The 26,556-nt window shown below is 38.8% G+C and overlaps 5 protein-coding genes across 18 annotated transcripts in view; 4 read left to right on the plus strand and 1 right to left on the minus strand.

Annotated features, from left to right (window-relative positions):
- pip4k2aa (phosphatidylinositol-5-phosphate 4-kinase, type II, alpha a) overlaps positions 1-26,477 on the minus strand; it is a 43,520-nt gene extending 17,043 nt beyond the window's left edge. For 3 of the 8 annotated variants that reach the window (XM_077508763.1, XM_077508761.1, XM_077508762.1), the window contains exon 1: positions 2,619-5,261. In XM_077508763.1, coding sequence (XP_077364889.1) covers positions 2,619-2,759 — 141 coding nt within the window. In that variant the 5' untranslated portion in view covers positions 2,760-5,261. Of the gene's footprint in view, positions 1-2,618; positions 5,262-8,698; positions 8,823-14,295; positions 14,366-14,836; positions 19,541-26,329 lie in introns of those variants that run through there. The other 5 variants (XM_077508766.1, XM_077508765.1, XM_077508767.1 and 2 more) reach the window with 5 other exon arrangements.
- LOC144009186 (armadillo repeat-containing protein 3-like) lies at positions 1,988-11,230 on the plus strand. 4 transcript variants are annotated; one of them, XM_077508759.1, is made up of 17 exons: positions 1,988-2,062; positions 4,843-4,904; positions 4,985-5,102; positions 5,186-5,311; positions 6,156-6,224; positions 6,312-6,484; positions 6,600-6,794; positions 7,117-7,339; positions 7,840-7,992; positions 8,057-8,165; positions 8,610-8,859; positions 9,390-9,526; positions 9,773-9,941; positions 10,014-10,105; positions 10,210-10,374; positions 10,516-10,678; positions 10,780-11,230. In XM_077508759.1, exons 2-17 carry the CDS (start codon positions 4,851-4,853, stop codon positions 10,984-10,986), a joined length of 2,403 nt encoding a protein of 800 aa, XP_077364885.1. In that variant the 5' UTR covers positions 1,988-2,062; positions 4,843-4,850; the 3' UTR covers positions 10,987-11,230. The 4 variants fall into 4 exon arrangements, 3 of the variants coding, with proteins under 3 accessions (XP_077364885.1, XP_077364884.1, XP_077364883.1); XM_077508758.1 differs by lacking the exon at positions 1,988-2,062 and adding an exon at positions 2,901-3,837; XM_077508757.1 differs by lacking the exon at positions 1,988-2,062 and having other exon boundaries at positions 3,870-4,904.
- LOC144009184 (armadillo repeat-containing protein 3-like) lies at positions 12,077-18,593 on the plus strand. Of its 4 annotated transcripts, none has more exons than XM_077508755.1 (16): positions 12,077-12,342; positions 12,655-12,763; positions 12,847-12,973; positions 13,076-13,198; positions 13,405-13,473; positions 13,547-13,719; positions 13,872-14,066; positions 14,139-14,367; positions 14,445-14,597; positions 14,698-14,806; positions 14,899-15,148; positions 15,944-16,080; positions 16,834-17,002; positions 17,101-17,423; positions 18,160-18,322; positions 18,403-18,593. In XM_077508755.1, exons 2-16 carry the CDS (start codon positions 12,704-12,706, stop codon positions 18,586-18,588), a joined length of 2,466 nt encoding a protein of 821 aa, XP_077364881.1. In that variant the 5' UTR covers positions 12,077-12,342; positions 12,655-12,703; the 3' UTR covers positions 18,589-18,593. The 4 variants fall into 4 exon arrangements, with proteins under 4 accessions (XP_077364881.1, XP_077364880.1, XP_077364879.1 ...); XM_077508754.1 differs by lacking the exon at positions 12,077-12,342 and having other exon boundaries at positions 12,391-12,763; positions 17,101-17,195; positions 17,268-17,423; XM_077508753.1 differs by lacking the exon at positions 12,077-12,342 and having other exon boundaries at positions 12,391-12,763.
- On the plus strand, positions 19,416-22,275 carry msrb2 (methionine sulfoxide reductase B2). The gene is made up of 5 exons (XM_077508770.1): positions 19,416-19,529; positions 19,755-19,852; positions 21,341-21,417; positions 21,719-21,866; positions 21,947-22,275. The coding sequence occupies exons 1-5, from the start codon at positions 19,418-19,420 to the stop codon at positions 22,079-22,081; spliced, it is 570 nt and encodes a 189-aa protein (XP_077364896.1). The 5' UTR covers positions 19,416-19,417; the 3' UTR covers positions 22,082-22,275.
- c8g (complement component 8, gamma polypeptide) lies at positions 22,468-26,353 on the plus strand. The gene is made up of 7 exons (XM_077508768.1): positions 22,468-22,786; positions 23,575-23,720; positions 23,908-23,978; positions 24,056-24,163; positions 24,275-24,379; positions 25,638-25,673; positions 26,196-26,353. Exons 1-7 carry the CDS (start codon positions 22,604-22,606, stop codon positions 26,213-26,215), a joined length of 669 nt encoding a protein of 222 aa, XP_077364894.1. The 5' UTR covers positions 22,468-22,603; the 3' UTR covers positions 26,216-26,353.
- Positions 26,478-26,556: the final 79 nt, after the last annotated feature.

Raw genomic sequence — 26,556 nt, forward strand, 5'->3', positions numbered from 1 at the left:
ACAGAAATGAAGAGACTATTCCCTTGGAGAAGCAAAAGCGAAATGAGTGAGCAAAGACAAAAAATGTCAAAACGAAAGACAGGGTCGTAAGATGACAACGCGTGGACCAGATTTCACTTCACCAATATCCAACGTATTCCTTTCACATGTCTTTCTTGACAAGCAGACTTATTTCCACATTCTCTCGTGTTTTTTAGGAGCAGCCAATGTGGATGAGATTGATTGAAAGGCCACAATGGACATGCAGGGTTTAAGGTTATATTTTGCAAAAATGTGAAGTGCACGTGTGTGTGTGTGCATGTTTCTCTCTCTGGTGCGGTCTGGCTGCATTCTAAGGTCTACATTCCTTATCAGTCATTCTAAGTGTTCTGTCACTTGAAATTCCAACTCTTTTAGTCCAACTGACTGTATTTTTAAGCATTCACAACTTACTCCTACAAATTGGTGAACAGCTATGACATTTTCTTATAATAACAAAAGGTACAGAGACAGAGGTGAGATCAGGCATAAGAACACAAAAGAAAAAAAAAATGAATTAGAAGACTTGTCACAGTTTGAACATGTACATTTTAACACTTGTGTATGTTTGTTTGGTGGTAAAGTTATGGTGCACTGCGACTATGCCTGTTGATTCATAATTTATGACAGCTATGCATGAACAAAGATAAGATCTAAACTAGGGTGACTCTCAGGCAGAGAGACAGACCTCCATCAATGCCAAACTTGGAAAGTGAAAACGTATTTCTAGTTGTTAGGTCATAAACTATTTTATTGTTAGTGGGCAAATAGTAAAATACACTCCTGGATCTGCACCTTAAATGGGATCCACACCAAAATATGGCTTCCAAAAGATATAATCGATGTATCTAACTCTTGCCATTAATCCAACAGAATAAGCCATAACTCCCTGCAAATTTATCAGGTTTGTGTTCCATTAAACAAGCTTCACAATGCGTTAAAGACATTTGTAACTAAAAGAGTCAAGATCATTATTCAATATTTGTACGTTTTTATAATATTTTTGTTTGGTGCCCGACAGAAAGATGATAGCGGTAAGCTGAATAAAAAAAAATTGTTAACTTAAAATAGTTGACGTGTTGTCCCCTAACCTCTAAAAAGTCTATACTAATGTAATTGCTCTTGTTCGTTTATACTCAGGCAGAAATGTGTCATTAAGTCAATTAACATATTAACAAAACAAAGTATAGTTTGTGCAGGGATGCTTACTACCTAGTTAAATTTTGGCATGACAACATTATGGCAAATGCTGGTTGCACCAGTTTCAATTAGATGAGGCCCCTGCACCAGACAAGCAAAACCAGAAATGTAATATCATGACACGCTTATGCTAAGCCAAACGAACCACTAATAAGACAAGTGTGTCAAAAAGTAAATGTTTCACTATCAAAAGAAGCCAAGATGATTAATTTCATGATTTTGACATTATATTGTCCATTTACTTTTTCTCCATTATTCAATTTTAGAATACTTCTACCAAAGCCAACTGCTTATCAAAAAATTAAGAAAGAAATATTCTTGGATTGACACTTCCCTCGCCCAGAAATCAAATTTGTTACTTCTTTTTGAATCATCAGAAAACACAGAAAATGTGTCAGTTAAATATAAAGAAACATGTCAAGTGATTTACCAAGGTGGAGCCCATCTTTCTCAGAGTGCAAGCTAACCACTTCCCCTATGAAACAAAACCAAAGCATGATGTGCAGATTTGGTGATAGTATCCATCATGATTTCACAATATGGTTGGCAGAAATATACAGTGGATGCAGCCACTGTTCAGTGTTTTTTTTTTTTTTAACCAAACAGATGTTTTAGGATTTTGGCCAAAATGTTCAACAATCGTTTTATCAAACAACTTCCCCACATGCTTTTTTAGGAGACCTGAATATTTAGCCCAACTCCAAGTATACGTCCACATCCATCAGAGGAAAATTAAAGTTTCAGAAAGACCAAACCAGCGCCTAAACCTAATTCTCATTGAAAACATCTGTTAGGTGACCCAAAGAGGACTCGTCTGACAGATTCTGAGAACTTTTTTGCAAGAGTGAGTAGGAAACGCCTACCGCAAAACGGCTGAATGATGTAATTCAAACAAACGTTTCTTCAACAGTGTTAGTTTCAGTGTGCGCCAAATAATGCAATCAGTTAACTATACATTTTTACATCATCCCTCTCACATATATTTTTGCCACATTATTCCCACACCATGTGAATAATGAATTTTCTTTACATGGAAAAAAAATGCATTTTTTTTTTTTAAATATTCATTTTGTATTTGCCTTTCAATTGTTATATTTGCACTAAGAGCAAACCACATACAGTTACCCAATGCAAAAAGGAAGGGCAGAGATAAGATCTGTAGTATGGGAAGATGCACTGTCTCTCATGACATCGAGCGCTGCAGCTTATCCTGCATGTACATAACAGGAAACCACGAGTATTAACAGCTCAAAACACACAATCGATTGCATGCACTAAAAATATGCCTTATAGAAATTGTGCAATTTTCAACTGTTGAAAACCTGCAGCCATTTATATACGTCATATGGCGAGGAGGACATAAATATGTATAATTAGTCTTAAAATATGGTCAGACTCACCGAATGGTTGACTCCCCACATAACCACGCTGAGTTGCGGATCGCTGGCACGGAAGAGCTTCACTTTCTGGGCAACGAAGTGCTTTTTTTTGGTCTTGGTTTTGCTAGCAATGGCTGCAGCAATACTCCCCGCCGAAGCCATGGTTTTGCAAGCTGGTTGTGGATATTGCAGTCCGCGGGTTAATCTTCAGAATGGATTCCCTTTTTCTGGCACAGTGGCCACCACCTCACAACTCAGTGGATAACAGTGCTATTCATTTAGTCAGCTGTCTGGTCAAAATGTCCTAATCCCTTTCTTCATCAAATATCCACCACGGCTTGGCTATAACCATATGGCCCGATCTCAACAAGGACTAAATGGGGGCGGGGGGTTGCAATGTTGAAGCTAATATTGTTCTCCTTCGCCTAACAGTCCACAAAGTCCCCCAGCCTGCATTATCGAGCACGTCTCTTCCCCCTTTCGGCTCGCCCGTGGAACTCCGCAGTCCTGCGACGACGTGAAGCCTCACTGAGCTGGCATTAGCATAGCGGTAGCATGCTAGTTAGCAACGATATAGGTTCACTTCATATAGGCGTCAAGCGGAGAAAAAAAAAAAACAACACTACGTAAAATGACATGGGCCGTGTTCGCGTTGTCTTGACAAAACCACGACCATTGACAATTTTATCATGCCAAAGCAGTCCGAGGGATGTTGTTGCCCACCATCTAACGGTTAGCTCACCCGACCTTCGCTCGCCAGCTAAGTACACCACCCGGCTGCCGAACACCTGCTATCAGTCCGCAAGCTAGCTAGCTAGCTAGCTAGCGATTAGCATTAGCAGCCCGAGTAGCGAACTGCGGCGAAAACCTTCGTCCTACGCTTTCTTGCCCCGTCCTTGGAGACGCCGAAGCTGTTGTCCTTTAATTTCGCCGCCCCGTTTGAAACGCAACCTAGCCGACTCCTTTAACGTAAAGTCGACAGGTGATTAAATCCGTGCGCGGCACTCTCGTTCGCGTGTGCTGCTGCTGCTGCTGCTGCTGTCAAGTGACAGCTCGACAGAGGGTTGACACTCGGCAGCCTGGGCTTTGCAGGGGCTGCGTCCTGATTCGCTGCAGCCCCCCTGGCCACCGGGCAGCAGGCTACTTTTCCCAGCATTCCGCTCCAACTACATTTACACGTCGTTCAGAATGCTCACACCAAATAGTTAATGTGCTTAAAGATATTTTTTGTGGCCTGCAGGTAAAACATAGGCAATCATCCATCATTCATTTTTTTGTTGTTGCTGCCAATTATAGACCTACTTGATTATGTATTAATTTGTAAAACAATGCTAAATCAGGCAAAGTGCATAATTGTCAATACGTTTAAACCCACACTGGTCAATTACGTTCAAGTCTTGGCCTTTGTGCATTGAAGCTACGGAATATTTTCAACATTTAGGACATTTTTTGAAGCTGAGTGTTGTAATGTAGCGAACATAGACCCTCTAGTGGTCCAACCGATTGACTACAGCGGAGTTGAGACAGATTTGTAAAACGGAAAAATGGGCTAGCCCATAAATGCGCTTATTAAGTTAAATGTGTATGTAAAATATATTTTCAAGGAAGATAAAAAAACAAGTCTTTCCCATGTATCCAATTTATTATTATTATTTTTATTTATTACTATTCACCAATTATTTATTGCAGATGTAGGCACATATATTTTAATTAACGAATAAAAAAAAAACCCGGCTAAATCAACAAGAAGATTCCTGAGAACTTATGCCGGATTGAAGAACGGAATGTTGAGGAATGTTGAATGGGCCGTACTTTGGCCACATTTGCTCTAAACTATGTCAACAACTTTTTCTCTTAAATATTGTGTAAAATAAATCTGGTTATTGGGGTGTAAGTTTTTCTGCCATAAATAGGATATAATGCTTTTTTACATTCTACAATATGATGCATATAATAAAGACACACATTTATTTTTCGTGTAAATATTAATACATCTATTCAATTAGAAAAGCGAATGATTAATGACTTATTTTGTGTCGTCACGCATGCTAATTTTTCTTAACTTTTAGCAACGTTGCCCTGGTAACCTACAGTGACGTCACACTAACTTTGTTGTCATGATCGTGTTTTGTCCACGACGTGGATAATTAAAGCAAGGGGCAGTTTGAAACCAATTATTTAAAATTCAAACATGTAAATGTGCTATGAAAAGTATGAAATTACTTAAACTTATGTGCCTTTGCAGGTGACGGAATGAGGAGGAGAGATAAGAAAAGCGAGACGACAAGTCGCGAGTCTTTAAACACGGTGAGTCACATCTACTTTTTTGTTGTTGTTGCTACAATCAAGCTGAGCTGTGTCCAACAACCTTCCTGGTCATCTCACAGATCGAAGCACGTCAAGTTACTTTCAAAACACCCGCAAGTGCAGTCATTCTACTCAGATCTCCCAAAGAGGAGATTTTAATTAAAGCATGTGAAGCAATCTACACCTTTGCGGAGGAAGGTGAGGGGAAATTAAATCGTCCGTCCGTCCGTCCGTCTGTCCGTCTGTCTAATCTTTTGTGCCCCGTGTCTCCCCGCTATTAGGCGATTTCAACAAAGCTTATCTGACGGAGCAAGGGGCCTTGGGTCTTCTCAGTCAGCTCATCAATCACACTAACAGCAAGATCAGACGCAATGCCATGATTGGAATAGGCGTCATGTCCACCAACAGTAGGCCCACGTCACGCACGTTCATGTGGTTTAAATGAGTTTAAAGCTCTTCCACACTGCACTTGGATTTCATGCAAACGAAAGCGGGGTAAACGCTACGTAGCCGGTGGAAAGCTTGCCCAGCTTTGGGACTGGTTGCTAAGCAACCGAATAACGAGTTGCTTGGTGTCCTTTCCGACTGGTTTGTTCGCTCTTTCTGATACAAATGAAGCCCATGTAATTACGTTCTATTTTATTTTAAAAACATACATTTCCACCACTTTCAACCAACCTTTCCAAGTCACATACACACCCAAACCAATGAGAAATATCCTACCTATTATACTTTGTAAAATATAGATATATAATCTGATTGCTACAAAAGCAAATAATAAATTAAGATTAATGAAACATATAACACACACGCACACCCACGCACAAAAAACAAACAAACTTGAGCTTTGACCCGAAAAACCAGAAAGAGTGACAGGAATTGTAAGACCAGTCTAGAGGGCAGCTCCACAAGGGGGAGCAATTTCTCCATATGAACGGCAATAATTAACATTGTACTACATACGTCATTTATTTATTTATTTGTACTTTTGTATCAATTGCTGTTTTGAAGAGTGTCCCTCCTAGCTTGCAGACTTAGTGTACGGCGTCTGGGAGTGGAATAATTAACAACATAAAATCTCCCGTAGTTAGCATAGGATACTCGTTGGCTTACGTTACTATATTTGCCATGAACTAGTACCATCGTTTGGAACACTTGGACTGCAGATTCATCTTTTTTTCCCCCATGCTGTTTTCTGTGCTAAGTGCAGTGTGAAAAGACCTTTAATTTCAGTTGTGTTGTCACTTAAAGGTATAGCCAAGATTGCGCTGCAAAACATTGACGTTATTCCATCAATAGTTGACAAACTATCACTTGATGGTAAGTTTTAATGCTCCAATGATAAATCAATATTTCCTTACTTATATGATTTGTATTCTTTACTGTTATGTTTGCTCTGTCAATCAGACCCTGTTATCCAAGAATTTGGGACTCTGTGCCTGTCTTCTCTGTCCACGGAGCCCTGCTGTAAGCTGGAGATCATTGAAAATAACGGTCTGCCACTACTAACTAACCTCCTTACGAGTGCTGACCCAGATGTTCAAAAGAACTCTCTGGATACCATTCACAAATTGGTTCAGGTGATTCAAATCGAAACAAAAGGAATCATGGATTGTATCTAAAAAAAAAAAAAAAAAAAAAACGAAGCACAAATTGTACAGCTTTAAATGTTCTATTGCTCCTATGTCTATGAAGGACGCCCACGTTTGCCCGGCTATCATCGAGTTAAATGCAATACATCACCTACTGACGCTGCTGAAGTCCACCTTCAGTGTCATTCAGCTGCTGGCTTTAAAAACACTGCAGGCGATCGCTGTTTGTGAAGAGTCACAAAGCACCTTCAGGGAGGAACGGGTGTTTGATGAGCTCATCGAGATCCTCAATAATAAGGTTGGTGAGTGACGTTTGTGTACAGTGTGAGATACTGTTGATCAATTAATCAGGAACTGGTTGGCCTCCTTATGTAGATCCAACAAAATTTCCATTCTTGACCTTTCTTTGAGAAATTTCTGACAGTTAAAACAGGTTGGTTAGAGACACACGAAAATATGGTTGAAAATTTATCCAGAAGATAAAACCGGTTGAAAAGGACAACATTTATCGTTAATGTCATAACTTATGGAAGTCTACAGGCTTGGTGTCCCGATCCTTTTGTCATATCATTTCTTTATAAATCAGCACTTAATTTTGGGTGTATTTCTACATCTTACAGGATGCAGTAGACCTACATGTCGATTCCTTCCTGGTTCTTGCCAATTGTATGAGTGACTTCAAGAGTTTCCGGGCAATACAGAACGGAGGAGGCCTTGCTATGATGATAGAGCTTCTTCTCAACTATAAATGGACTGAAAGCCAGGCAGCTGCTTTGCTGAAAAACGGCACTGTAGAAATCCAGGCCATTGTTGTTAAGTGCATCGCGAGTGCGACTACAAATCGTAAGGACACAAGAAAAAATACTGTTCAATATTGAAGTCGTTTTCAGATGTGGCAAATCCAGATCCGGAAAGTAAAAACCCTGCCACAGTTTGGCTTTAGCCATTGATGCTAGCTAGCTAGCTCCCTAGCAGGTAAGCGAGCATCACAGGAGCTAGTTAGGGACCTAGCTAGCTAGCTAAATCCCTGCCACAGTTTGGCTTTAACCCCAGGTTCTAGCTAGCGAGGGCCCTAGCAGGGACCTATCTCGGGACCTAGCTAGCTAGCAAGCACCTGTGGCTAAAGCCAAACTGTGGCAGGATTTTTACTTCCTGGACCTGGAGTTGCCACCTCTGCATGTGTTTACCTCATTCACTGCCATTGACGGTTATTGACGTCAACGTTGCATTTTAACTGGGCTGGCAGTAAATGAGTTAAAAAGATGAACTGTAGGCCTACTTCTGTGCACTCTGTGTTGGAGTTCCGCATGTCTGTCTTTTCATGTGTCACTGTATTTGTACAGCTGCCATTCACGCATTTCTGCACGAGCAGAGGATTGAAAAGATCCTGGTAGACCTTCTAACGCTGGGCAGTGATAGTGTGAAAGCTTATAGTTGCCAAGCCTTTGCCTTCTTGAGCTCCTTCCTGCCCAGCAAAGAGCTCTTCAGAGATTTAGGTATTGACACCAAATTGACCACTGACATCCTCAAGTGCACGTTTGACTCATTTCTTTGGTTCAGGTGGCATCCCTGTTGTGGTTCGGTTACTGAAGAGCAAGTGTCCAGTGACCATAGAGCATGCTGCCCAGGGCCTGGCCAACCTCACATCTGGAAACCAGTTCAATGCTATGTAAGAGCTAGACAAGATGACTATCCCCACCCTATTCTTGCATAGAATTTACACATCAGTTAACATGCAATTCTATGAATATAACCAATAGTCCTGATAATGTAACATTTATTTACTCGGTGAAGTGAGACAAAATGAAGTACGTATTCACCTACCTTCTACTGTATTTACAAATAGAAATGCTCATAGATGACTTTATTTGTGGTTGACCGTTGAATTTAAATCATTTCACAGGTCTGTAATTTAACAGATTGTTTACTTTGCAAAGACTACAGATTAAAGATATTTGTCACATTGTGCCCACTTCTTGTCTTGCTCTTTGGTTCATTAGCTTCCTCCAAATTCATTTCATTTAGGCAGTCTCACACAAAATGAAAATATAAGGATGAACATCATATGTGCATTAATCAGAGTTTTTCCTTTATATTGCTATGGCACCACCAGGGAAGTATTTAATGCGGGAGGACCTGAGGCACTTGTGCAGAGGCTAGAAGACACGTGTCCTAAAGTGCTGGCAAATTCTATAACATTACTTGGCAGGATGGCAGGACAGGAAGCCATCCGGTGTGAAGTGATGTCACAGGGAGTCATGCCAGCACTGGTGGAGCCGTTGAAATCCGAAGACACGCAGGTCCTGATCAGTGCCTTGCTCTGCATCTGCGAATTGGCATTTGAGGAAGAGGCCAGAACACAAGTTAGTTGAATGAGAGCCAATACAATATTACACTACAAACAGAAGACACAAGAGATAGCAACACACAATCATAGTATTTTGTCAATCATCTACGCATGGTCTTGAACTACATGCTGCTTCGTACTGAGTGGTGTTCCTAATATTTTGTCAGCCTTTTTAAGATGAGATTAAAGACAAGGAGGGCAACATTTAAAGTGGAAGTCAATCTTAAACATTTCTCAACAATAATGTTATATGTTTAGTCTAGCGAGGCTCCGTAGAACATATTTAAAAAAAAATGGGTTGACTTCCTCTTTAAATTGCAATAAAATGTTGGCTATGCCAAACGTGGTGCATGAATTGTGTCATTGGGACCTATAATGCAATTGCACCTTGTCAAAATGGTACAAAAGTAATCATGCAAATGAATAGGATTGTTTCTGAAAACATGATTACGGCTTCATGGGCAGCAACGTGTACAATAATTAATAACTGATGGTTCATTTGGCAATAAAATAAGGAACCTAATCTCAAAATGTCTTTCAACATAGCTGCGAGAGGCTGATGGTCTTGAACCATTGGTCAGTTTGCTACGTTCCAGTCACATGGAGGTGTTGCGCTGCACATGTATGGCAATCAGCGTTTGTGCAAAGGATCAGCCCACTGCTATGGAGATGTGTAAATTTGGGTGAGACACTGATTTAGCACTGACACAATATACATTACCTTTGTGGTTTTATTTAACAGAGAAAATGTGTTGTTTGCTTCCAATGAATAATTATGAAGAATAATTACTATCAAAGAATAATGGAAGTCATTCCTTTGGTATTGTTTTGACAATTTAGAACTAACAGTAGAGGGCAGTGTAACACAGTCTTGTGTGTTTGTCAATGATGCACTGTAAAGTTGAAGAGCCTGTCATTGTGTGTTTCAGAGCCTTGGAAATCCTTCAAGAAATCGCCCAGTCGTTAACTCGTAGGAGCAAGTTCACTGAATTTGCCTTGATCTGCCTGCTCAAATACAACGTATCTCTCAAATATGGTCTGCTCGGCTATTTGGCCACTACTGATGTCATCACGCACAACTTCTATGATGCTGGGAAGGTATGTGCATGAGAATTACTATTATTATTTTAATCTTGGTGATGATATCAAACACAATAATGTCTCTATCAGGTTGTTTTTTGTCAGAAGGTTTTGACCTTAGAAGAACTATGCATGGAACCACTAAACCAACTACGGCCTGTCATTGTTGTCAACGCAATCAAGTATAAGTCCCAAATCACAATCATACATATCCATTCCAGCTTGTCTCAAACATTTGGAATTTTGTGCTACAAAACTGTTCTGTGGTTTACATTCTATGACTTAGGATGAGTGATGAAATGCAACAGAAAGATGACGCCCAGTCAGAGTGTAGTCAAGAGAGAAATCGAAAAGTGCTGGATGACATCGCATTACCGCTTCTAGTTAAAGAGGTGAAAGAGTCCATTGAGCCTTTGAATGAAGAACAGGAACAGTATGTTGCTTTAGCCAGGTGACTATTTCCACTGGCACATGACCAACAAGGAGACATTTCCACCTGTGCCGATGTACAGAAAGTAGCATGCAGTCAACGCAACGCAGGGATTTAACAAACACTAAATATTTGATTAATGTGAATGAAATTTCTGGTCAGGTTTGTTGCCGAAGTCATGGGCGGAGCCATTGAAAAGGAAGAGCTGGACACATTTGCATGGGTGCAACACCTGGATGAACTCAGGTGTAAACTGCAGTGTAACATAATCCCTATTGGCATGATCAGTAAAGGATTTCACTGCCACAGGGCGCTTCTTTTCAAGGTACTTCCATTGATCACTTATTTTACATAATCTAATTCATGCCTACTGCCTCACCACACTCATACAAAGTCATTAATGTGTTATTGTCCTTTTTCATGCAGTACTTGGCTGATGGCATTGGCCTGAGGTGTACTCTGGTTAGAGGTGACTACAACCGAGCTTGGAATGAAGTAGTCCTCTACAAGGCAGATTCCTGTAGCAATGAAAACTTATCACAGCCATTTTGCTACATTGTGGACCTCATGCACCAGCCGGGAACTTTGCTGGAGGCTGACAGCACTGCTGCTATTGAATATGAAAGCTTATAGGAACTGATTCAAGTGCTAATTTCTTCAGTATTTGTACAGTACGGTGTAATGATAACATCGTGTGAAAACATCCCATAAAATAAAACTGATTTGATCTCATCTCCCTCTTCAGAGGTCTGAAAAAGTCAGGGACTGTCCTCGTCGGATGAGATGACTAAAGTTATCATTTTTATTTGAGAGATCTTATTTATGTGCAGTTTAAATCATTTTGTATGGTTTCACAAGCAGGTATTCAATCTTTTACAATAATAAAAAAAAGGATTTGAATGGAAGGTGTATGCTGCTTATTATGAAAACACTCAGGACTGGCAAAAATCTGTGATCGGTGCACCCCTATGAGTTTGAGTACAGTATTCACAACATTGCTGTGTCGGGTGCAATCCTAGTTTTCAGGGGGACCATATTGCATCGTCAAAGAGTGCAAGCCATTTTTAACACTTTCTAATTTATTCAAGAAAACAAAGTGGATTTTATATATACCGTACTATATCAATAACATACATTTGTAAGATCTTTTTTTCAAATTGTGATGACATTTGTTTTGGAATTCAACAGTGGAAGCCAAACTTGTCATGGAATGGGTTGTGTACAACTGTAATTCCAAAATGAGAAGATATTCCTCCATTTAATTGGAATGTTTTTGGTACAAACTGCAATTGTAAAAATAATATATCTCAAAAACCAAATTGTGCATATTTAACACATTTTCGTGAAATCTTTTGTATAAGCAAAGGAAGCAATTGATTTAGACTCTAAAAACAGATTGGTCAAATCTAGTTAATGTCTGACCAATCTCTTGGTTAATTAAGCCAGTATGAGCTTAATAGATTGGTAGTTTTTTCTTTTTTCTTTTTTTTTAACCAATCAATTTTTAGTATAGACACAGAGTTAAAAATGTTTTTTTTTTTTTTGGTCCTGTTACAAGATATGTATTAAAACGATTACTAAACTTATAAGGCCCAATTTACTGTAGTTTGGCACCTTCAGACATGTAGTTATTATTATTGTTATTATTATTATTATTATTATTATTATTATTATTATTATTATTGTAGGCACCAGATGGTGTAGTTAAATTACTATATAAAAATCAGTTCATTTGAGATTTATTATTATTAGTAGTAGTATTAAAGATTTTTTTGTTATTGATGCTTTTCGGTCCTTTACAGTACTTTGTTGACGGTCCCTGCTGTAGCCGGTTGCCCGGGGAAACCAATGTTAGAGTTATTTTTTGGCTGCAGGTCCAGGAATATATTGTAATCTGTGTTCAGGATTTTTAAACAAGTGTGTGAAGTTATTGACTCAGCAATTTAAAAACTGCTCTTATTATTATTTTGCTATTTAGAACAAGGACGGGTAAGTTCCAATAAACGGACAAAGTACGTTTTTTTTTTAAATTTTTTTTATTTTATTTTTTTTACAAGAGGTCATTAGAAAATTTGTCTCAGTTACGTGATGACATCACATTCGTCACGTTAACTGTAGTCATGCTTTAGCCGTTGATAACTCTTAATTAGTAAAAGAATGTCGTCGTCGTGTGCTCCATGATTTGCCGAAGCTTGGAAAACCACACTGTCGTGTTTTTAATTCCTCTTTTGTTTATAGATGTTTATATATGCAAAAAGAACAAAAATTCCACCAAACTCTAACAGTTTTGTGTACTCTCAGGCGCAAACTATATTCATCAGTTGGTAACTGCTGTACAACGACCTTCGCAATGGAGAAGAAAGATAAGAAGGAAAAAAAGTCAAAGTGTTCAACTCCCTGCAAGGACGCGGTGAGATCCATGTTTACATCGATTAAAAAAAAGAAACGAAATACGCATCATATTTATTCTGGCATACAATAATTATTTCACAGTTTGAATTACCACTTCACGTCGTGGTCAAAATGGAAACAACAGAAACCGCCGTGCTTCTGCTGAGCTCCCCAGAAGACGACGTTGTTGTCGTGGCATGTGAAGCAATCTTCGAATCTGCAGCGGAAGGTGCAGGACACGATTTGTTTTGATTTCGTTCACTGTCGTTACAGGACAGTACAAGAACGTGGTCCTTAATTTTGCCTGTCTTTTGTCTCCCCCTGCTGTCAGATGCGAACAAGGTTCAACTGATGGAACTTGGAGTGCTGCAGCCTCTCATCCTACTCATCACACACACGAATGAGCTGGTCAGGCGAAATGCATTTATGGTTTTGGGCACCATGGCTTCCCACAGTATGTTCAAACAGCATCTGCACTATCTTTAATGCACATTTAAATACGACTAGTAGCTTTTGTTTTTTCATTTTTATTTTTGGTGTGTTGACGATCAACAGTTGTCCGGTTACAGAACTTCTGTTTTGTTTAATTATGGATGAAGTCGCTTGTTGATTGGCTTGCTGAATGAATTAACAAGTTCATTTTGTGTTGTCTCCTCAAAGGTGCTGTAAGGAACGCTGTGCAACAAATGGATATAATCCCAACGATTATTGAAAAACTCTCCATTGATGGTTAGTTTGCGAAATAGTCTATTATGGTTATTTGTTCTTAAATTCACTATGCTTGTTTATTTGCGCTGAACAGATTTGGTTCTTCAAGAGTACGGAACTCTGTGCCTATCCTATCTGTCCCTGGCGCCCAGCTGTAAGCTTCAGATCTTTGACAACAAAGGTCTGCCAGTATTAATCAAGCTACTTTCCAGTCTATCACCAGATGTTCAGAAGAACTCTTTGGAGACTATCTTCAACTTGGTTGAGGTGAGAACATGTAGCTAAGAAAGTTGAATATGTCCCAATTCGGAAACACTGGGCACACAAATTTGTATGTTCCGCTGTACGAAACTGCATTATTTGAATTGTGCCAACGTTCTTTTCATTTCTTCCCCCCCTGGTCCGCTATGCCGATGAAGAACAGCCAATTTTGCCCACAACTACTCGAGTTTGGCGGCATCCCTTTCATGCTGGAGCTGCTTTTTTCGGACTATCCTGTCATTCAGCAGTTGACTTTAAAGATTTGGCAGTATGTTACGGCCGATAAAGAGTCACACGGCACGATAAGGAAAGATCTGGGACTTGAGAAGCTCATTGAGATCCTCAAAAATGGGGTTGGTATTTTGTTCACATTTTTTCAAAGATATTTTCTTGATATATTTTGCTCTTAATGCTTTTTCTTTCAGGAGTACGATGACCTCCATGTTGAGGCTTTGCGGGTTCTTGGCAATTGTGTGAGTGATAGTGAAAATTTCCAGCTGATCCAGAGTGGAGGAGGACTAACTGTACTGCTGGAGCTTGTTATTCCCCCTAAATTGTCAGAAACGGGGAAACATGACTTACTTCCTGTTAAATCCAACAGTGATGAAATCCAGGCCGGTGCTGCTGAATGCATCTCCAGAGCTGCTCAGAACTGTAAGCAGAGAACAATACAGTATACAAGTTAGTACATTTGTATCGTCTTGTTCTTTTTTCTTTTTGCATGCGCACAGCTGACAGTCACAGAGTTCTGCACGACTTCAAAGTTGAGGAAATTCTGGTCGAGCTTCTCTCTGGCGACAACGATTGCGTGAAAACATTTGTTTGCCAAACTATGGCCGACATGAGCTCCTACGTATCCAGCAAAGAACTCTTCAGAGATTTAGGTATTTATACCAAAAGATTTAATATTAACATTCCCATTGTAATTGATAAACTGGATATATGTTTTTTCTCTTTTTTTTTCTTCTCATTTTGTAAATTCAGGTGGTTTCCCTGCTTTGATATGTTTAATAAGCAGCGAGAATTTGCTCGTGAGAAGGGAAGCAATTCAGGCCCTCGCCAACCTGACAGCTGAACACCAGGAAAACACGATGTAAGAGAGACAATGTGACAATTTACTCACAGTTGACACGCTTGTTGACGAGGTTTTTCATCGTTGCTTGCTTATCTCCGTGCCATCCTGAGGACAATGTGTGAAGGAGGAGGACATCGGATTCTGGTGCAGCGTCTGTGTGACAGCTGTCCCAGAATAGTGGCCAATGCTACAGCCATGCTTTACAGCATCGCGGACCAGGAAGCCATTCGATGTGAATTGTTATCTGTCGGGGTCGTACGTGCACTGGTGGAGCCTTTAAGGTCGACAGACTCACAAGTGCTCATCAACGCTACGTTGTGCGTCTGTGAACTGGTGCTTGATGCCGATGCCAGGGCACAGGTTAGTGTTTTTGTGGATCAGATAACTTCTGCCACCATACACAGTGAACATCCCAAATTATAAAATGATTGCATGATACAGCCTTTATTAGGCGGAGAGGGGATTTGAACATTTAACCATTCTTGACTTGAAGTTAACCAGTATTTAGTCAAGTAGTTTTCAACACTATTCAAATGTATTAATGATGATCATGTACTGTACATATTTTCTGATGTCTTTCTATGCTAGACCACACAGAAGGCTTTGATACAGCTTCCGACCTGAAGAGGTCGCTTAAAGCAATGGTAGTTATGACAACAAAAAAAGGCCAACAGGTGGCAGCAGAGTATAAGAGATCAACCAGGGCCATGTGAAAAAGCTCTTTTTTTCAACAGGTTTTTGAATAATGATGGAACTTAGCTATATTCTAATGCTAGTTGCTGCAAAATGCAAACATTTTTTTTTTAACTTATAAAAGAATCTTTCTTTTGGGAGGTTCCATGTTTTTAATCGCAATAGAACACAATATTCTGTGGGCCTTACAACATCAGTCCAAATCGAGTTGAAGAAGAAGCATCTAATGTTCTTATATTTTATGGAGGCCCCAGTATTGAACCCTGTGGAACACCATACGCTCTATTATACATGTGAATTCACTTTTGTTTTATTTTCGCTCAACATAGTTAGTATGAAGGGATTAAAGAAATCACATGACATACCATCATAACAACAACATGAATCATTCTACCCTCTGGGGTTCAATCGAACCCAAGTTAAGAACCACTGATCTAAACATGTAAATCTTTTCCATCGTAGCTGCAGAACGCTGGTGGTCTTATTGCATTGGTCGGTTTGCTGCGTTCCACTAACATGGAGGTGTTGCGCACCACATGCATGGCAATCAGCGTTTGTGCAAAAGATGAGCCCACGTCGGTGGAGATGTGCAAATTCGGGTGAGTCGCTCAAACAACTCCTACCTTGCCTTTGGTGGGGACTTAGCCAACTTAATCCACCTCTTAACATCACCACTTTCGCCCTGCAATTATAGAAATCATCTGGAGCAGATCAGAATGATTTATTCTTATTTATTTGATAAGATGACAAAAACATCTTTGCAGAGTGTTTTGCCAAATGCTCAGGATGGAAATAAGCAGTTAGAGTTAAAGAAATTTAAAAGGAAAGTAAATAAACAATAACAAAATAGGTTACTAAAATTGCTAAAAGAGCTTACAGTACAGCAACAAGATTTTGGAAAACATGATTTAAAAAAAAGACTTTGAAAGAGCATAGTTTTAAACGTGGATTTAAAGCAAACATTTACCATTTATTGGCATGTTTTGAATCTTTATTGATTCATATTGTCCACTGTAAGGATACCAGCACACTGGGGGGAAGTATTATACATAAGTACTGAAATAAATAACAAAAACAAAACTGCTTTTTAAGTGTAATTTTTGCGGGTGTGTTTTATTTACGGATTTTATGGTAATACGTAAGATCGTATGTTGTATATGTAGTCAGGTCAGTGTTTCTGATTGTGTTTAGGTCAGCAGAGAAGCCCTTGACTATGATGGGTAATTGACAAAGTGATTAATTATTTTAAAAAGATAAATAAAGAAAAGAAATTCAGCCTTGTTCATGAGTGTTCAATTTGAGACATTCAAAGCACCAAAAAAATCGACCATATATGTTTTTTGTGTTTTTAGTGCCCTGGCGATGCTTCATGAAATGAACCAAGCCGACAACAGTAACAGCAAGTTCAGGGAGCTTGCCCTAAACAGTCTCATGGAATCCAGCCTCTCTCTCAAATATGGCTTGACGGACCATTTGGCCTCAAGCGATGTCATCACTGATGGCTTCTATGACGCTGGGAAGGTGCGTGCCCGACTTGTGTTTATTCTGTGGCTTTTAAATTTGGAAAAGGAACCCAATGTTATACAGTACTTTGGAACATGAATACCTGTATCTTTCAGTTGGGTTTTGATGAGAAAGTTTTGACATTACTGGAACTTTTCATGGAGCCAGTGAACGAAAGCCCGCCCATCGTCGTTGCCAATGCGGCAATCGAGTATGTGTACTTTTCTCTATTATGTCACATGTGGGGCCTTGAAAAACCGAGATGCTATTTGTTTAACTCCAGAGTGTATCTACATACGAAGAGTTCGGAGGGTGGGCAACAAACCGAGAGATATTGGAAGCTGATGAATGACGCCGCGTTGAGGTTTTTAGTTAAAGAGGTGAAAGAATCCGTCGCCATTTTGAATGATGAAGAGGAAAAATATGTTGCCTTGGCCAGGTAACTTAACCTTATTGGAGGTACTGAACCCCAACAGTTTCCGATACACATTCACCCAACCCTTTATTGAAAAATAAAATATGTTTTTTTTTTAATCCTCAAATTCAAGTTATAGGTACAGGCAGTGTTGAGAAAGTTCATTTTCTATGTGAACGAGTTCAAAGTTCAGCTCACAAATTTTTAAATGAACTAGTTCCGTTTTTAATTTTAATTTTTCAAACTAAGTTCAAACCTTCCTGTTTTTTTCTGACTAATTTCTGGTAATCATTATTATTATTTTTTTAATTTTCTGTTATTCCGAATGTATTTTTCTTTCATTAAAAAAAGAGGAGGAAAAATTACTCAGAAAAACTGAAAAAAATATTAATGGGAAGGGGGGAAACATAAAAAAAAAAAGTAAATAAAAAAAAAATACTGTACTCCAAAAAACAGAAGCTGGTGCTCTGTTTTTGGGAATATTTTTTTCCGTTTTTTTTTTTCTCTCTCGGTTTTTCTGGGTATTTTTTTCCTCCTGTTTTCCTGAATATTTTTATGTCAGAAAAAATGTGCAGTAAAAGGGAAAAAAATGCACAAAAAACAAAGACCCCCACCCCCCGCAAAAGTAAATAAATAAATAAATAAATAAATAAATAAATAAATAAAATACATTAGTTAGAACAACAGTCAACCCCCTTCCATAGGTCACAAGTGTAATATTAGTAAATGCAATGTTTTGAATGTGTGGGATGTCAAACAGGCAAGTAAGCAACGCCATGGGTGGAGCAATTGAGAAAGAAGATTTGCACGCTTTTGGATGGCTGCTGCACATCAGCCTGCTCAAGTATAAAATGCAGTGTAATGTGATCCCTATTGGCATGATCAACAAGGGATTCTACTGTCACAGGGCTCTTCTTTTCAAGGTTAAACACACCTCTGCACTCACTGAATATCCTGTTTCTAATGCTCCTAAACACGATTACACGTGCCCCTTTTGATACAGTACTTGGCTGATAGCATCGGGCTGAGTTGTACTCTGGTGAGAGGCGACTACAATCGAGCTTGGAATGAAGTACTACTTTGCAAGGGCGACCCAAAGCCACGTCGCTACATTGTGGACCTCATGCACCGGCCCGGAACCTTCTTGAGAACGCGAACACCTGCTGCATATCGATATCACAGTATATAGAGTGTAATGCATTAGCCTTTTTTTTTTTTTTTTTAATGGAACTGTAAGCTCCATGCCATGTGTATATATATATTTATTTATTTTTTATAGCTCGTGCATGGCACATTTATAAAATACACAGAAATAAGGTGCATTAACAATAAGTTATGATTGATAATTATCTATCTAGCTTTTAAAATAACAAGCAGTGAGTGACCAATACTTTTTATTTCAGATGTGTTTTTAATAAATCATTGTGTAATTTTTTTTTTTTTTTTTTTTTGTAGATAAACACCCTCAATTCAGGTGTTGTGAAATCTGGGCCAAATTTAGTTACACAATAAACTGTAAAATAAAAATACTGCCCGCAGTACATATTTGTGCAACAATTTTGTGCAGACAAAATAGTTGAATTTGGAGACTGGGAGATAGATGTCATCATCAATACTTTCTCAACTGCAGGATTCAAAATAGTAGGGAGAGAAATTGAATCAGAAGCACATTTGAGTCCAAAATTAGGAAGGTAGTGACTAAAATAGTGACTAAGTATACATATATGAATACTGTACCATCATTTGGCAGAAAAAAAAAGGGACATGTTACTACGGAAAATATAAATAGAACTTCTGTCACTTATTCACCACATCCATAATCCTCATGGGCTTTGCACATTGGCCATCAATTAAAGGAATGAACCCAATCCACTTTGACCTAGATTATAGAAAGTAGGACTTTTTGAAAGGGTCACCTAGTTAACAGGTGGGAGCGGCCAGGGCAGGACAAGTGCTGACTTTCGGCGGTATCAAGACTCACCGGAACCTGTACGCTTTGAGGGTTGCAAACTGCAAGCATGTCTCAGCTCGTCACTCGGATTTTTGTCGTTTCCAAGTGCTCGCGAGCCGCACTATCGTCGTTGCCTTGGAACATCGCAGCCTTCTTGCGCCCGCTGCACTCAAGTCCAGGTACGTTGGATCTATTATCACATTAAAGGTGTTATATTGAGCTCACTTTGAACGATAAAAAAAGTCTGGAATTTTAATTTGAAACAAATTCTGTGGTATTAATTAAAAAAAAAAAAAAACCGCCCAAAAACAACAACAACGGTAAACTTATTTATGATCAATGTAATAGCAATGATTTAACAAAGTAGCAGTTGACATCAACCTGAATTGTGTTACTCTCTTCAGGTTTGAAATCTCTCACACGCTATAACGAGACGACAGACTGGCAAAAGAAACTCTCGCCCGAGCAATATGTGGTCACAAGAGAAAGGGGGACTGAGGTGGTGAGTAACACACACAACCAACCCTTAGACCAGGGGTCAGCAACCTTTCCTGCCCAAAGAGTCATTTTAGGCCAAATAAAGAGTACAAAAAAATGTGTCTGGAGCCACAAAACATTTGAAGATATGGGAACCGTGTGTTAGTGTTAGTCGAATGTACTTGAAGGGCCCAAGAGCTAATTAGAGTTGCCCCATAGCACAAAAATATGCAGCACCCAATACATAGAGACTCATTTCTTCTACCTTTTGTCTTCTGTTTTTAGGGTTTGTTTTTTGTTGTAATTTGTCCTTCATTTTTCATACTTTTTTTTTTAATAGACTTTTCTACCTTTCTGTCAAATTTCTGACATTTTTTGGTCAATTTTATGCCTCTTCCCTTTTTTGTACATTTTTTTGTGACATTTTTCTGCCTTTTTGCTATCAATTTTCTGACATTTTTGGATTTGTTTTGTTTTTGGACATTTTATGGGTAGTTTTTGAATGTTTTCTTTTCAGCCTTTTTTAATCAACTGTGACATTTTTGGCAACTTCATACATGGACATTTCATGGTAATTTTCTGCTTTTCATGGTCATGTTTTAGACATTTTTTGGGCACTTTAAAAACTTTTTCATCTAACTTTCATTACTAATTCATTTTATCTAAAAAAAAAAAAATATGTAAAAAACTATGAATTTTTACCTTTTTTTTTTAAAGAGATCCACAGGGAGTCCCAAGAGTGCGACTAAATAGCTCCACGTGGCTCCAGAGCCGCAGGTTGCAGACCCCTGCCTTTGACACACAAACATATCCTAACACATTAAAAACAATGGGGATGATGACATGGTGAGATCATTTTCACCTTTCGTCACCTGTGACATTTCACACATCAGCGGTTGGATCTGGACTTTGTTCTTCCTTATACGGAAGCCCTGTGCCAGGTTCAGTTATCTCAACAACAAGCTAAGTTTACCACGTGGAATTTTGCCGTCATTTCAATCTATGTGCGACTACATTGTCAAGTTCAAGTTGAACTTTTAAGTTGCATTTTACTAACTGAAAATAGCATAGCAACTATTTAGCATTTTATTATATAGAATGATTGTTGCACCACATGTGCAGAATTACTGCACAATAAAAAGTTCAACAGCACTTTTTTCCCCCCCCAGACTGATGCCAATACGAGTTTCAAAGAAAGACTTACTGTATATATCGAAATATAGCATTTTCCTTAAAGTTGCATGAAAGTAATGGCCATTTTATATTCTAATTTCTGGTTCCTGATTGTTAAACGACCAGAAGAGGGCGCCATCTTGAGTACTGATACTTTGAAATAAGGCAGGGTTTTGGCCCAATACCAATACCTGGTATCAGTACCTGCCCATCCTTACTTATTACAAGACACCCATTAACCATTACAAATACAACAATTACTATAAAAATGTGTAATTTGGAAAATATTCTCAGTTGTTCTGATTTCATCTTTGTTTTTTGTTTTGGGGTTTGCTTTCAGCCCTTTAGTGGGATCTACCTGAACCACAATGAAACGGGGATGTACCACTGCGTCTGCTGTGATTCTCCACTCTTCAGGTAAACTTGGTTGCTTAATTAGGATAACATAATAGACGCGGAGTCCCTCATTAACTTGTCCACACTTTGTAGACTATAGAATTAGTTGGAAAAGACAAAACACAAATGTAATGATTTCAAAACGAGTCTCAGGCAGGACTCAATCAGCAAATACAGACTTAGTTGTATGAAGATGTCCACACACTGCATGTAATATCAGTTTAATACTATTTTGTGCATTTTACAGTATTTTTATTTTATTTTTTTAATTCTCCATGCAAAGGATTATATTTCTGAATATGGTTTGCAACTGTCTTGATAGCTCCGAGGCTAAGTACGACTCTGGCACAGGCTGGCCGGCTTTCAAGGAGGCTCACGGCACGTGGGAGCGAGATGAGAGCCACACCTCCATCATTCGTCGCCCTGACAACAGCCTGGGAAGTGCTAGCGTCGAGGTCATTTGTAAAAACGTCAGTTTTGCTTTCCTCCGGCTCGTTTTATGCGCGGCACACGCGGTTTCGAACATATGTTGTGTTTCCCCCCCACACAGTGTGATGCCCACTTGGGTCACCTATTTGAGGACGGACCAGACCCGACGGGTCAGCGGTTCTGTATCAACAGCGCGGCGCTCAATTTTAAGCCGAGAGACAACAACAACAAAACTGGCGAGAATGAGGAAAACTGAAACATCATCTGGACTTGCATGTCATTGTTTTGTTTATCTCAATGAATTGTACTCATGCGCTTATTTGACAACAATGTCATCGTTTTATCATATGGACGCTCGCATTGGTGAAATTGGTCATTTGTTTGTGTACTTGGAATGAAAGAAAAATACTGTTGGACCTGATTGCGAAATAAATTTTGTCCACCCTTTTGTTTTTGTGATATTTACCTCATTTGTGTGAACTTCACCAATGCTTTATATTAAAAAAAAAATCAGATATTGCTCTCTTTTTTTCTAGATTCTTCTTGAAAGTGATAACAAATCAGGTTAGGTTTGGATTAATGCTGCTGCATTGTGTCAAGAATCCTGCATAACAGAAGCCCATCCCAGTTAATATTTAACCGCTTTTGCCCACTGTTTGTCTCTTGCTTGAACTATTGCATTCGTTTTGAGCGTCTGAGTGTGGACACTCCACACTGGGAAGACCAAGGAAGAGGACACAAAAGGACATTTAAAAAAACAAAGAAAACAAAAAAGGGAATGGCAGGAGTATGGAGGTGTATGATAACTGTGGCAGTGTTGATGTTTGTGTGTCTCTGGGGGGCTACCGAGGCTGTAGGTGGTGCAAAGAGTCGACCCAGACCAAAAAGACGACCTCGCAAGAAGCCAAAGGTCGACCCGATAGATCTTACACCACCTCAGACGAATATAAACATACAACAGGTATGGTACTGGTGAAATGCTAGTTTGGAAAATATTGCTAATTGACCTTTTATCGATAATCTTTCCCGCTACGTTGAAATGTCTCAGTATATCAGTTTAATCCTGCGCCTAAGACCAACATTCAAGATCTTGGGCAGCTGCTAAACCTCAACTGGAGTGTTGTAAAAACAACTTTGAAAGAAGCCAGAGTCTCAAATGTGCACTTTGCTTCGTCAAGGGTCAACACGGGGTCTGGCAAAAAAAAAGAACAAGCTTGTGTAACGTGTCAATAGGGTGCACGGGGAATTTTGTTTTCAACACATCAATCACAGCATGTGCGTGAGAAAAAATACTGGGAGTGAGGGGTAGCTGCCACAAAATAATTTTTGATGTGGTCTTTCAATACTTAGCATCTAAGTTCATTTGTCCCACCTGCAATCCAGGTGTGCTGGAATTTTTTTTTCTGATGAAAGAAGAGATTAATCTTTCTTTTGGTAGGTTCCATGTTTTTGTAGCAATAGAACTCAATATATTCTGTGGGCCTTGCAAAATCACTCAAAATTGAGTAAAACAGTCGGGAGTGAAATGAAGTGAAAATGGCTGGGAGTGAAGGAGTTAAGATGTAGAATAAATTAAAAAGTCATAATTAATGAAAAAATATAATAAAGAAATAAACAAAAAACATATAAACAAAAAGCAATAAACGAAGAACAAGAAACAAAAATAATCAACCAAAAAAACAATAAATGATTTTTTTTGTTATATATATATATTTTTTTTGTGCGTTTGTTTTGCTTTTTGTGTTTCAGATGACAGGGACATGGTACTTGCTCAATACTGCCTCCAAATGCTCCTTTTTAATCAATCATGGCACCAAAGTGGAACCTACAGTCATGACCCTCACGTTACCCACCACTTCCGACCAATCACTACTGGTTAGCACCAAGACCCGTCAGTAAGTACAGTCAGAGAAATAAACAAGCTCTTGACATCATTTCCCAGACAAATGCTCTTTTTTTTAAACATGTCATACAACAAAGTACTGCTGAGCGATAAACATTTCTCAGCTGTGCTGTGAGTCAAGCTATCAAAAAACAAAAGTCACCCTTGTCAGACCAAAACTACCTTTGTCCTTTTTCCAGTAATTATCAATGTTGGGAGATATTGCAGATGTACCATTTAACCGCCACACCGGGACGGTTGACACTTCCAGGTTTCTCTTCTGTTACCTGTTTTTAAAGTGATTTGTTCGTAAAATATCTTGGATCAAAAATGATCACTTCTACTTAGGGCCTCGACCTGAGCTGAACACTGACATTGTGATCGGAGAGACAGACTACAGCTCATATGCCATCATGTATTATCAGAAACAAGGCAAGATCACCATGAAACTCTATGGTGAGCGCCACCACCTGACTTCAAACGAAAAGACAATAAGTTGTTGCGAATGCTTTGGTGTCATTTTCCCTCTTATGCTGTTTTTTTTTTTTGTGTGTGTCTTATATTCAGGCAGGTCAGTGGGCAATCTATCAGAGCCACTGTTGACCAAGTTTGAACAACTTGCTGAAAAACAAGCTATGGGACTGGCATACCTCTTCCCCTTCCCAACCTACAGTACGTACCGACCCATGCAATTCAAATGAAATAACATTCGCTTCTGATAAATAAATGGATATTATATTGCAATATCAAAGGTGTAACCCTCTTCAACCCTCTTTTTTTTTTTTTTTTTTTTTTTAACTGCGAAGTCGTTGTCAGGGTTTCATGGAATAACATGCTTCACATATCCAGAACGTTGCGAAACACAAGCAAGATCAAGTCAAAGTAAAAAAAGCAACATTTCACTCAATTAATGATATAATACGTTTTATTTGCATTGCTTTGCTATTTCGTGTACATATATTCAGTGTTTGCTAGCTAACAACCAATCAGGGCCGTTTTGGATACTGCGATTAATGGTTCATTCATTCCAATCAGGGCTGCACAATATATCGAAAAAAATATCGATATCGCGATATTGGCCCTTGCAATATGCATATCGCAAAGGCATGCAATAAGTTTTATATGGAATTTTATGCTTTTTATATGAATTTGACCAGTCAGATGCTAACTAAAATGTGCATCGCCATTCAATAGTTGAAAATTATCAAGACATAATTACAATTAATTAACTAAGATTACATGACGGTTGCTTATTTTGCTACATGAAAAATGTTTTTCTTTCATTAGGTAATATAAATGAAATTTCTTTAGGTACATGTTAAATGTCGCAATAATATCGATATCGCTATATTCAGCAATTATATCGCATATCGCATGTTTTTTCAATATCGTGCAGCCCTAATTGCAGTTATATCTAAAAAGCACAGTGACACAAAAATATCTCAATTCTTCACAATTTTCAATACTGTTTTTTTAATTAGACATGTTATGAATGTGTCGCGCCACGTTCTGTATACGTGTGCATTTTATTTCATGAAACCTTAACTGTGGATGGTAAATTGCGTTCCGCCATATTGTTTTCGTGCTATGGTGTGAAAATAATGGATGAAATTGACATTGGCTGCAAAAATGAAACAGTCTTTTGAAAGTTGTATTCAGATGTGATTCCGGGCTCCCGTGTAAGCTGTGCAACTGATGAGGATCGGGTCAATTTGCCGTCTATATTGTTAATGGATTAATGGCTTGCTCCCTCTAAATTCTTTAGAGTAAAACTGAGGGGAAAAAAACAATTAAATACCAACAGATGCTGGCCAAGTATGTCAGGCGGCCAGTCCAGTCCCGCAAAGCACACCAAAAAAACATGTAATTGATGCGGCGGCTACCATTTAAGATGATGAAAATTACTTTTTATTTTTTTTATTTTTTTTAGGTCACTGTGGCGATGTGGATCAAGATCACAAAATTGGTAAGTTGGCATTTGAGGCTTATTAGATTTGCTTATTTTAGCAAAGGTGTATTTTCACTTCATGATGCATTTTTGAGAAGATGAACAGGGAATTTAACACCAATGTATTTAGTCTGGATTTAAAAAAATAATAAAATAAAAAATAAAAGTGTAATTCAATGTTTTGCGGGAGACAGACTAAAAAGACAATTTAATTTTTTTTTTCTCCTATAGCACAATATCATTTTAAAAATGTCATCATGCATCCACAGACAGAATAACAATAAAAAAGTTATGTACAAATCATATATAAGTGTTAAAATGAGTAGTTATATCATAACCAGAGTGATTGACAGATCACTGTCCTGTCCTGTTGACCGCCCCGCCCCCTCCCTCCCCAAAACACTTTCAAAACGTTTTTCTGACATGTGCTGGCTTGCACTTGTGTAACAAACAATCAATCGAGTCAACAAGTTATTCAAGAGCCGCTGATGAACTTATCAGCACACAACGGAATTGAACCCGTCTCTCTTTCTCTTGCAGACTGCGTCCCCACATGCTGAACCAGCAGAACTTGCAACCGGCAGCGCAACCAATCGTAGTCCACAAGCTTCTCTCAACTTCAAATCAATACAGAGAAAATTACAATGAATAAAAGCAGATTAAAAAAAACATACCATTGTAAAGGGTCTTTATGTTGCTTGACTGAGCCGCCAGCATCATCATCATCATCATCATCATCATCATCATCATACCTATTTTCCGTTAATGCACAATTGTGAGGTGTGTTCATGTAAGAGAGCATAAATGAAGACCAGATGTGCAATCTCCAGGGGTTTTGTTACACAACTAGAAATTACAAAATGCAATGTGTGTGCGCGTGCGCGTGTGGTTACATAAGCGT

Source organism: Festucalex cinctus, chromosome 20 (assembly GCF_051991245.1).
Source record: "Festucalex cinctus isolate MCC-2025b chromosome 20, RoL_Fcin_1.0, whole genome shotgun sequence".
In the NCBI taxonomy this organism is placed as follows: Eukaryota; Metazoa; Chordata; class Actinopteri; order Syngnathiformes; family Syngnathidae; genus Festucalex; species Festucalex cinctus.

Coding starts and splice junctions, on each gene's coding strand:
- LOC144009186 (XM_077508759.1), top strand. CDS start 4,851: ATGAGGAGGAGAGATAAGAAAAGCGAGACGACAAGTCGCGAGTCTTTA. Junction 7,340..7,839: donor CGCGAGTGCGACTACAAATC/GTAAGGACACAA, acceptor GTATTTGTACAG/CTGCCATTCACGCATTTCTG. Junction 10,679..10,779: donor ACAGGGCGCTTCTTTTCAAG/GTACTTCCATTG, acceptor TTTTTCATGCAG/TACTTGGCTGATGGCATTGG.
- LOC144009184 (XM_077508753.1), top strand. CDS start 12,602: ATGCAAAAAGAACAAAAATTCCACCAAACTCTAACAGTTTTGTGTACT. Junction 12,974..13,075: donor CTTCGAATCTGCAGCGGAAG/GTGCAGGACACG, acceptor CCCTGCTGTCAG/ATGCGAACAAGGTTCAACTG. Junction 13,199..13,404: donor GGGCACCATGGCTTCCCACA/GTATGTTCAAAC, acceptor GTCTCCTCAAAG/GTGCTGTAAGGAACGCTGTG.
- msrb2 (XM_077508770.1), top strand. CDS start 19,418: ATGTCTCAGCTCGTCACTCGGATTTTTGTCGTTTCCAAGTGCTCGCGA. Junction 19,853..21,340: donor GAGAAAGGGGGACTGAGGTG/GTGAGTAACACA, acceptor GTTTGCTTTCAG/CCCTTTAGTGGGATCTACCT. Junction 21,867..21,946: donor TCGAGGTCATTTGTAAAAAC/GTCAGTTTTGCT, acceptor CCCCCCACACAG/TGTGATGCCCACTTGGGTCA.
- c8g (XM_077508768.1), top strand. CDS start 22,604: ATGGCAGGAGTATGGAGGTGTATGATAACTGTGGCAGTGTTGATGTTT. Junction 23,979..24,055: donor GGGACGGTTGACACTTCCAG/GTTTCTCTTCTG, acceptor ACTTCTACTTAG/GGCCTCGACCTGAGCTGAAC. Junction 24,380..25,637: donor CTTCCCCTTCCCAACCTACA/GTACGTACCGAC, acceptor TATTTTTTTTAG/GTCACTGTGGCGATGTGGAT.